At 31.5% G+C, this 11067-nt stretch overlaps 1 protein-coding gene across 1 annotated transcript; it reads right to left on the bottom strand.

Moving 5' to 3' along the window:
- Window positions 1-292: 292 nt before the first annotated feature.
- On the bottom strand, window positions 293-6045 carry LOC123195192 (putative clathrin assembly protein At5g35200). Its single transcript, XM_044608839.1, has 16 exons — window positions 5806-6045; window positions 5212-5337; window positions 5059-5128; window positions 4769-4866; window positions 4035-4176; window positions 3849-3949; window positions 3215-3298; window positions 2984-3034; window positions 2814-2879; window positions 2659-2724; window positions 2501-2581; window positions 2318-2395; window positions 1736-1885; window positions 1562-1637; window positions 1146-1261; window positions 293-996 (listed from the first exon to the last, which is right to left on the bottom strand). The coding sequence occupies exons 2-16, from the start codon at window positions 5308-5310 to the stop codon at window positions 628-630; spliced, it is 1647 nt and encodes a 548-aa protein (XP_044464774.1). The 5' UTR covers window positions 5311-5337; window positions 5806-6045; the 3' UTR covers window positions 293-627.
- Window positions 6046-11067: the final 5022 nt, after the last annotated feature.

Raw genomic sequence — 11067 nt, 5'->3', positions numbered from 1 at the left:
CTGGGTTTGCGTGTTTCGACATCTTTGTTTTTGTCTCTCACACTCAATTCTCGTTGACATTATACTTCTATAGGGCAAACGTGCTCGAAACAACTCGATTTAATCCAACCTTATACAAAGGTACAAAATTCAGGCAGTTGGGCTGCCAGCTTCACTAAGAATTTGGTTTGACATGTCTGGATGCAGGAAATTTTGTTTCCATTCTTTAGCAGCACAAAATTAAGAAAATTCATTTCCTTTCAACTCAACTTTTTGACAACCAGAAAATTCTATTCATCATACACACCAACCGTGGATCAAATTTAAATGTCTCATTAATAAAAGTGTTACAAATCAATTTCTATCACCTACATGAACCTTACCACAACAGTAAAAGGGGGAATAATAATAATAACAATAATGAACAAAAAATAGGTTTCCTGCTTCCGCATCAACAGCTTGTTTACAAAAATATTATTCCAATCTTCATCAATATAAATAATCAACAATCAAAAGTTATTAAAGAAAGAATTTGATTCTACCTTACCACTGCACATGCACAACATATGGTACACAATTGTATATTCTTCAAACATCACCGCCTCTGAATACCCAAACTCACCATTCCCGTTTGCTTGCATAAATCACCTATATAAGGCCTGTATATGGATTGTAGGCTTGAACAGGCATACCTGTGCCATAGGTATGGACACCAGTTCCATATGCGTTTCCGAAAGGATTCGAAAGCTGTTGTTGTTGAGCCATCATCATCATCTGCTGATGTTGCTGCTGCTGCTGCAACAACAAAACCTGCTGTTGGTTCATCATTGCTGCCATCTGCACTGAATGTGGAGCGGCAACCATGCCTGAGGCAAAAAAGGGATCATGTGCTGTTTGTTGCACCATTGGACCAGCCATTGCTGGGGTCTCCCAAGGGTTGTAGCTTACATTCTGGTTGTTTCTTCTCATTGCATCATCATAAAGGCTATCTAGCGTAAGCATGTCCAGGCCTCCGGCCTTTTCAATGAATTCAGTTTGACAAAGTAAGGCATTACTCAAAACAGCCCTTTATTATAGAGGGAAAAATATATGCCTAAGGGCCTAGTTAACATTTGAATTCAAAATAACATAGAAATGAATAGAGGAATTGGTCAAATCAAGAATACCAATTTGCTAGCAGTGGTGGCACTTTCATTTGAACTTGGAGCAGTAACAAGGGCCAATTCCCAGCCCGTAGTTCCACTTGTATGATTGGGAGCGACAGAAGTTGGTTGCTCAACGGCTATAAACATCATAAAAAACATGAATTTAATTTCTTTATTATAAACAGACCTGAAATATAAAAGCTTAATCTCACTCTCTTGCTTCCATGCCTGTCACAACTCCCAAAATTTTTCTCTAATTAATTTTCTTGTCATTTAGAGGCCTTTTCTCCATAAAATTGTGCTAGCATACATTGTTGAGAAGTGAGAACAGAAGATATTGATGCGTTTCAATTTTGTTTCACTACAGGACCAAACTAAGTTACAAAATTTTGAGCCAGTCTCTGCTAGACATTTTAAAGTTAATGAAATTAACTTACCAACTGGAACAATAGCCAAAGCAAGAGCATTCTTCTCATCTAATTCTGAAGCAACTGGAGCAGGATCATCCAGACCCTTTGGGAGAAAAGGGAAAAAAGAATTCCGTAAGGTAACTAAGAAGACTTCAGCTGATCACTAAGTTCCAAGAAAGAGATTATGCAAATAATACTCACCAACAAATCAGGAGGTTCAGCAACCGGTTCTTCTACTTTTACCGGTTCTGGGGGAGGAGGTGAGGGTGGCCTTGCCTCCTCCACCTCTGGGGTCTTTTGGTACTCTGTGGCCAAAACTTCCTTAGGGGCAGCAATTTTATTGTCAGCCACCTAGCAGTAATTTTGAAATTCACATGTGTTCAATTAGAAGTATTCTAATGAAAATCTGAACAATTCAAAACACTTTCAACTAAAAGGATTTATAAATGCTGGATACTGAACTAAAATGCATGATCATCAATCAAAAGAAAATAAAAGCATATATCAGGAATTACATGTAGTTCCATTAATCAATTAAAATTTAATGGTGGTTTATGTTGATGCATTAGAATATCCCTCTTAATAAAATAAACTAGCATAAAAACTTCTCAACTACCATTCTGTATTGTTAAAAACCAATTGATCAAGCTTTGCTAATGGGATTCGTAACATAATTGCAAAATTTTATTGCATCAATTGATAGACTAAGATATCCAATGCTCCTTTGTATTGTTTATCTGCACACATGCATATGATTGATGATCACAAACAGCACTTATCTACCTGATCTTTCCGAAATGTTGAACCACGTGGAGCCTCTCTTACATACTCTTCCATCGTTTGTAGGAATGAAGCAGGGGGCTTCATCATAAATGCAAATATTAATCAGGAAAAATTTTTTTAGAGAACAAAACTAAATCTATTGGAAGAAAAATGATTTTACAAACACTAGGAAAAAAGTCAAACCTGCTCAATCTTTATAAACCTTTCTCCACTTCCAATGTCAATATTTTTACATATTTCATAGAATTCAGACAGTCTCTCAGCCTAAAAATGCAGAAAATTAAAAGTCTACTCATGAAATGAAAAAGGACCTTCAGTACACACTACAAGAATAGCAATACCTGCTGCCCAGCCCTCTTGTATATATCCAAGGCCGTCAAAGCATCTTGGCGTTGCATCTCAAAGAACTGTCATAGTTAAGGGCGTCATGTAAGCAAAATTTATTGGATACCAAGCTCTTTTCTGTAAAAACTTATATATGTATATCTTTGCCTACCTTGTCAACCAAATTGATTGTACCGTCACTAATTGCTTGATAGATTTTAATACTTTCAGAAGCAACCTGTTTGTGTTACAGAAAACAATAAGAAATGATAGATTCAATTTATAATTTAAGTAACAACAGTTAGCATGATGGACAAACACATATGTTTAAACTTCACATACCAATGAAAGGGCCAACTGAATCACAAAGTTATGAACTGCTGCCCCTTGTGGCTGTAGAATTTTCCAACAAACACAATCAATCAAATACAAAATCAAGAAGAAAAAAGGAACAAAATTAATGAAACCTTTATTGTACAAAACTGATCTGCAGTCAAACTCGTCCGCGGTTAACAGGCACTATCATTATATTAAGACATAATATACTAAATTGACAACATTCAAAAGAATTACCTGACAACCAAGAACTCGAAACAGAAGCAGCTGCAGAGCTGGCAAATGCTCCAGCAATTCAGCAGTGTCCAAATCTTTGGTTCTCTGCATCAGAACTTATATTTATCACTAGTAATTATATTTTCTTTCTTTCTTTCTTTCTTCCTTCTTTCTCTCTCTCTTTAATTATTTATTTTGGTTTGAGTGTGCACAGCTGTGAAGGTGCTTTGATCATAAATTCCTCAATGAAACAAATTTTATAACAAAATACCAGAGCTACAGAAATATATAATGTCAGACAGAACAGTACGGAGAAAGTCCAATGGGATCTCTTTAACCAATTAAAAAAAAAAAACAAAACACACTAGCAAATATGCACACATGTAGACATCAAAGGAAATAACAGAATATGTTGTCAATAGGGCAGGACTGGAAAAATTAAAAATTGAGATTACTGAATGAGTTAAAGGGCCTACATAACTTCTCCTCCGATATATGGGCGAGCTGAAGTTGTGCAGGACAACACAGATTAATAATTCCGACAACCAATTCAGAAAAGAACCATCATATGACATAAAATTTGCCCTGTTAGAATTTAAATTTCATCCAACATTAAAGTCTTGTCCACTCTTTAGTATGTAAGAGATGAACTTACAGGGCGATCCGTCTCAACATCACACTTCAACACATGAAAACATTCCAGCCTCTCCTCCAAAAATAAGGCATAACACCGCACCCAGGCAGAATAATCCCATGCTGAGCAGCATACCGCACATATTTTAAAACAATGAACTTGAAATCTTAATAAAAATAACAATTCACTGTAGATAATATAAGGTACCATTTGGGCTGGAATCATCTTTAAAATGAGCCATGTTAAGCATATGGCTCCTACTTCGACCATAATTGATGACCTCCCCATGAAATGTGGGGTCCACTTCCCTCAAAGCACGATGAATGACAATTAAAGTTTTCAATGCAACCTAAGGCCAAACAGATATACATTATAATTAAAATCAGATCTCTGAGTCCATTAATAAAGGAAAACAAAAAACACATCGATAACCAATCAAAAGTGCTTCATGTTCATAAAGCCTGATTAGTAAAAAGGACATGACAAGGGATATAAATTTCAAAGACATGCAAGAATGAATTATTCATACATACTTTGTTATATCAAAAAATGTTTTACCAGCTTATTGGCTTATTTTAGTAGTTATTTCCAGTCAAGTACACAATTATCCCCCAATAACGAAAAACATACAAACATCACATACAATGCTTCCCTTAAAGTTTTGTTTATTCACAGTGATAGTCAGCACCAACATCAGACTAATCTTAAACAGTTTCTAATGAAGGAATATGACAATAGATGCAGTCCTCCATCAGTGTTTCTAAATTTTATCTTACTTTGCTTGTTAATAATAATGCTGATAGCTTTTTCATACTTTAATCATTTATTGGGACACTAATAGTAATACACATAACATTGTTCAATATATTCTGGACATTTTTCCACATGTTTGATTGCTTCAGTATTCTTATCAACAAATGTTACTCTTATGCCACACTTACAGCCCAATTATGTGTCTTTGATAACCGTCTTGCAAGAGCATGGATACAATATGCAACATCAGCACGAGGCCTAGTAGCTGAAATAGCAGTAAAAATAGCTGCACAGAGGAGTAGAGCGTAAGATCCTAAGCATTCCCTATTTCTTTCACAGGCAGGTAATGCTTAGGCAGGTAATGTGTCTTTGATAACCGGCAAATAAGTATAGGCATAAAAACCAAATGTGTGCACCAACAAAACAAAGAAACATAATCTGCATGCTATATTTAGGTAGAAAGCATGCAACAACTAACCTCTAATGTGTTTTTCCTTTGCAGGACGCTCAACATGATTGGTAGCCTTGACTATAGCAATGTCCAATTCCTATAAAATTAAACACCACCAAAGAAGATCAGATATCCACAAAAAGAACGACCAGCTTCATATTTAGATGCAGTTAACCATACCTTGTAATCACTATTGACCTTAGCCAATGAAACAGTGGTAGTATCCTTAATGGCTCCCAGTGCTTTCCTAAAGCTCTTCTGCGTTCCTCCGCCGGACATTATCTCTCCCACTCAATCACAAAAATCCTACAATTAACCATTAATTAGTTGACATCATTTTCGTTATTTAGCAATTAAAATTCTCCATAAAAAATGCAATTCAATTCACTCATTACGGTTAAATTCAGTCTCCCATAACTCATCAAAGGCTAAACAAACTCATTAAAACTCTCAACATAAAGCTCATAATTTGAAGCTCATATCACACCACATAAGATCTGATCGCATTGAAATCCATATTTTGACCACATAATCTCATTAAAATTCACAAACTAACTCCAAATCAAACCACAAAATCATCAACAAGAACTTAAAACTTGAGAATTCCGACAACTTAATGTAAACTTACACATAATAAATATTTAAAAAAAAAAAAAACAAATAAATACAAACCCATAAAAGAAAAAGAGCAGAAAATTTAAAGAAAACAGAACCCACAAAAGATCTAACAAGAAACAACAGAAAGAAATAAAGAATACAGTAAGATGGGCATACCAGGAGGTGAGAGAGATGGAAAAGAAAATAGCTGGTTGGTCTGAAAGGAAAGAAAAATCGAACCAAGAATTAGAGAGAGGAGTTGGCTTCGGCTGAGTCGTCGGCGTCTTAGACTAATATTTTATTTATCTTCTTCCCTGTAATGTGAGTTGTCAGAAGACGGATTTGTAAGAACTGTGTACTGTCTTTCACTTTGCTCCTCATCCTCCCTTTTTCCCTTCATCAGTATATTTTATCATTAACTTTAATTTGGTAAAAAAATCATTTGCCAATTATAGAAGGCCAGTTTTATTATTTGTTTTATGAGCTGTACGACCAGACTTTTTCTTTTGTATTATTTTATAGGCAAAGTACTTATTCCCATCCAACAATTAGTGATCTTAAGTTAATGTCAATTAATTTTAAAAAACTTAAACACTCACCTATTTATTAATTAATCAGTGTTAAAAAAAATTATTATTTAACAAAATTATTTAAAAAACTAAAAATTTAATCTTAGATTTAAAAAAATAATAATTTTCCCTTCTCATTCCCCATTCAAGGTTTAAAAAATCATTATTTCCTCCTTAGAATTTCGATGACAACTCTCTATCAATAATCTCTTCTCTAGCTAATAATGTTTTTGTCTAAGAGATAACGAATCATCTTCGTTTAAGACAAAAATGATAAGGAGACCAAGAGAGACTACGAGGGAGAAAAAACACTATTGACTGGAGAAGAGATCATTGTCAGAGAGTTGTTGTCAAAACCTTAAGGGGGAAATGATGATTTTTAAAATCTTGGGTGGGGTTGGGGGGAATTGTTATTTTTTAAATTTAGAGGAAAATGTGATTAAATTTTTAGTTTTTTTAAATATTTTTACTAAATAATATTTTTACCCCTGATACTAACCTAAAAATTAATACATTAGTAGATGTTTAAGTTTTTTAAAGTTAATGGATAAAAACTTGAAAAAAAAACTAAATTTTAAGTAGGTATAAATCCTTTGGCCATTTTTATAATATATATATATATATATATATATAGCAATATTGTATAATTTGATGTTGATATATAGTTGATAAAAATGGAGAAGAAAAATTAAAAAACAAAAAAGAGTTGTTGGATCTAGGAGGAAGTCAAAAGAGTTTGGTATTGATGAGGGTCATAAAGAAGGCAATTTTGTCTAAACATAAATCTAAGTAATTAAATTTAAGTAACTTAAAGACCACTTCTTCCATTACTATTTATATGGTTGGAGGTTGATCATCCATTCTTGTCTAATAATAGATAACCAGTGGCCAGCCTTCATTTTATCCATTTTTTGAATAAAATTATTCATTTTATCCATCCTGTTTTACCCCTATACTTTATCATTTTTACAAATATACTCAACCTTCTCACCTTCGATAGAAAAGATATAAAAATTTTTCTAGTAACCAATATTTTATTATTTGTATTATTCTATTTAGTTTATAAGTAACAAAATATTCCAATAATTATCAATTACTAATGGGGATATGGTATATAATATAAAAGATAATTTAATTATCACTTTCATCTTAGTTAATAATATTGATTTTGTTATAATTATATATTTAGTTATTAATTTTTTAAACAAAAATACTTTATTTCAATTAATATTTTAGAATAATTATACCAAAGTCATTTAACTAAAATAATATTTTATTATCTTTAATTAAACACAATAATTATTTATACATATAATTTTTATCAAATATAATAATAATTTATATTTAACAATCTCCAAATTAATCTATTTTTGTAATTATTTTTTATTTTTTGTAATATAATATTACTCAATCCGAAACTATTCTTAAAATTAAATGTTATATTAATTTATTATATTAAGTTGTTACCTTTAAAAATGAATTTAAAATGAGATAAGAGGTTTTTTTTTTTCTCATAAGGGTTTAGATCATTAGATGTTGATAGATTTGGAAGGATGGTCGTAAACTCTACAGGAGTGTTTAGTTTAGAGAATGTTTTATTATCAAAATTAAAGGATTACCTTAAAGATATATTACCTTAAAGATTACTTGGTATAAATTATTATTATATTTGATAAAACTAAGTATATATAAATAATTATTATGTTTAGTTAGCAATAATAAAATAATACTAGTATATTATTTTACTTAAATACCCTTAGGTATAATTATTCTAAAATATTTTTATTTTATTTATTATATTAATTGAAAATAAAATTATTTTTTCTCCAAAAAAATTAATAAATATATATATAGTTATAATAAAATCAAAATTACCTTAATGATTTTTTAACACTTAAGTAGAGGGAGTAATCAAATTACCCTTTTTATTATTTACTATATGAGCATTGGTAATAGAATATTATTAGACTTTTTTATTACCAAACACCCCTACATGTGATGCGGTTGGCATTTCCACTTGTAATAAATGACAAAGCAGAAGGCATTTCCACCTAAGGTTGTTGCAATCTACAAAAATAAAAAAATATAATAAAATTATATGTATTTATTTTAAATATATAAAATATATATTTATATATATTATTATATGAATGAATGATTTTATATTTAATTATATTATTATGCATATAAATATATATATACATAATTATACACCTAAAATAAGTATATATAATATTACTCGAAAAAGGAAATAGTACATGTTGTTTTGGTTGTTCACGTTGGACTCCGATTGGCTTGTTTTGTTTATTTTTGTTTTAAAAAAAGTTAGAGCAAATACATTACCTCCTTATACATGTACCAATGCTGGTATTATATTAACTTCTGTTCCATATACATATTTATAGATGTTAAAAGATCAAACTAAACCTTTGAAGTTAATATTATACAGTCAAACTAAGCATCCTGAAATCAGTCGTCGAGTGTAACTTGACACAATAAACAGTGAATAATGATCAATCGACCCTTCAGCCCAAAGATCACAATGAATTTAAGACTCAATACCATGAAAAGCAACTAGCAACGGGCAAATATATGATATCAATTTTACGATTCATAAAAGGAATGTACCATAACAACATATTTAATCAACTCTTTAATCTGAAGATCACAACAAATTCAAGATTCAATACCATAATAAACAACCGATGGATCAAATAAAAAAAAAGATACTCTTCTAATTTATTAAAAGAAGGGTGTAATCGGATCTCATAACACAATATCTTTATAATGGTCATCCAATAAAGATGTTAACTTTCATGTAAATAAAATTATTGTTAACATAAACATAATTCCATCTATTTAAATTTAAAATCATAGGTCAATAGCCTATGAAAAAAGAGGTTCAAGCGTGATTTCTCATCCAAAAACTTGTATATAAAGAGAAGAGTAGTGGAGAAAAGGAAGAGATGTGAAGAAACAAACATAATACTAGAGTTATCACAAAATTATTGTATCATTCTTATACTACATAAAAACTAGTGAGAACACTGTGGACAGACATTCAAATCATCGAGCTAAACCATGTAAAAACATTGATGTCACATCCAATTCTCTAACCTGTTTTAATTCATTTCTTAAAACATTCATATGCACTCGCAGCAAACTAACTCAAGTCTCCTTGGATTCTAATTGCTATTACCGTAGCGTATCTTATGAAGGAAGACACAAACACATCTCACTCTTTCACAATTTAGCAATGGTTCATAGAAAATGGCAACGAAAGGCACTAGATAGCATATTTTCAAGTAGTTCCAAGAGTTCTACAGAGCCTTTTTCTCAACTCCAGTTCGTCTTCAAAGTTGGCACACTATAGCCTAAGCATGGTACTACTCCTAAACCTCAAACTAATCTCTTTGATATTGCTCAGCTAACACGTGATTTTGCTAATTTGTTATACATTACTACCAAAAAAGCCAGTTCTAAGAGGGAAATGCTCGTAAACTTCTCACTAGTTCTAAGGTACTACTCTATGTAGGAAGACTTATACTTCTTGCCCTAAACCACAATGAGAGTACTACACCGATCATCAAGACACTTACGGTAACACCCCCATCTAAAAGTATTGTCCACTAGAGGAAACGCTACTTACTTAGACTATTTGAGCATGCATTCACTTAAATTCTCCACACATACATACAAACAATTATCAAAGTTATTGAATTACCCTTATCATAACATCATTCGAAAGTGTACAAAGGACATCCAACCAAAAAAAACAACTCTTAAATAATCTATATGTAGCACATCATAAAACATGTCTACATAATTTATAAAATCAAAATGTAAGAAATTTAAATTTAAATGATCTAAATGCCCACATGCTAAAACTATGCTCATTGATTGCCACTCGTCTTGCAGCTGCTACGATCACTTGTACCTATAAAACATAGAAGAATGAGAGTGGGTGAAAATTACTCAATAAGTATGAGACTTTACTAACTTTTACCAATTCCCCAGAGTAACCTTAGCTCAATCCATTATAACTCGGTCATTAAGAAAGTGTCTCTTTTAACTACAATTGTAATGACGTAGGTATTACTATTCTTATTAAATCACTCGGGAACCTTTAGCTTTGGTATTACGCTCTCATGATTAACTAAGTCCCACTCAATCACAAATAGAGGTGTAGTGGGTCATGTTGGGCCAATGTTTATATTATAATGGGCTTGTCTATAAATATATTAAGACCTATAGCACAACCCACATTTTAGGGGGTCATATTATGTCAGACACTTAATGAGCCGACTCAGGGGCATTTATCAGGTCAGTTTTTAATCAAATAATAAAATATTATTTTTAATATAATTATTATATAAAATTAAATAAAATTCATTTTCAAATAACTAAAACCGAGGAAGGTACTTCAAAAATTTTATCGATAATCCCTCACTTATGGCGGACGAATATCATAGTCACTTTCTTGATTCATAGTTTTCATAATAATGAAGTAAGTTCCCTCTTTTTAGATTATTAGTCTGTATTGGGACTTGTTTTCTCTAACTATATCTTCTTATCTTACTCGATGTTTGATCCAAGATAGTTGTCACTCATATGCTTCACCAACATAAGCATTGAGAAACTCGCACATATGGTCATCAGATAATGTCATTTCTCACATTTGATGGAGATTTAAGAGAGTTAAAGATTAAAATTAAACAAAGAAAATCTAGAGAGAATGAATGAAGAAAATATAAAGAGAGATTGAGAAATTATGTTTCGAATTTGGTTTAGAGAGAGTAGGGAGAAAGAGGGGGAAAAAGGTTTATATAAGAAAAAAAAAGTAATGAAAATAAAAAAAAATAAAAAAATT

The sequence above is a fragment of the Mangifera indica genome, chromosome 13 (genome assembly GCF_011075055.1).
Source record: "Mangifera indica cultivar Alphonso chromosome 13, CATAS_Mindica_2.1, whole genome shotgun sequence".
Taxonomy (NCBI): domain Eukaryota; kingdom Viridiplantae; phylum Streptophyta; class Magnoliopsida; order Sapindales; family Anacardiaceae; genus Mangifera; species Mangifera indica.
Note: the sequence above shows the minus strand (reverse complement) of the source record. Positions and strands in the feature narration are given on the sequence as shown.

Bases quoted from the DNA above. Each gene is read 5' to 3' on its own strand.
- LOC123195192 (XM_044608839.1), bottom strand. From the start codon at position 5,310: ATGTCCGGCGGAGGAACGCAGAAGAGCTTTAGGAAAGCACTGGGAGCC. The intron at 1,262-1,561 runs GTAAGTTAATTT...TGATGTTTATAG, and splicing joins TTTGGCTATTGTTCCAGTTG to CCGTTGAGCAACCAACTTCT. The intron at 997-1,145 runs GTATTCTTGATT...TTCATTGAAAAG, and splicing joins CCACCACTGCTAGCAAATTG to GCCGGAGGCCTGGACATGCT.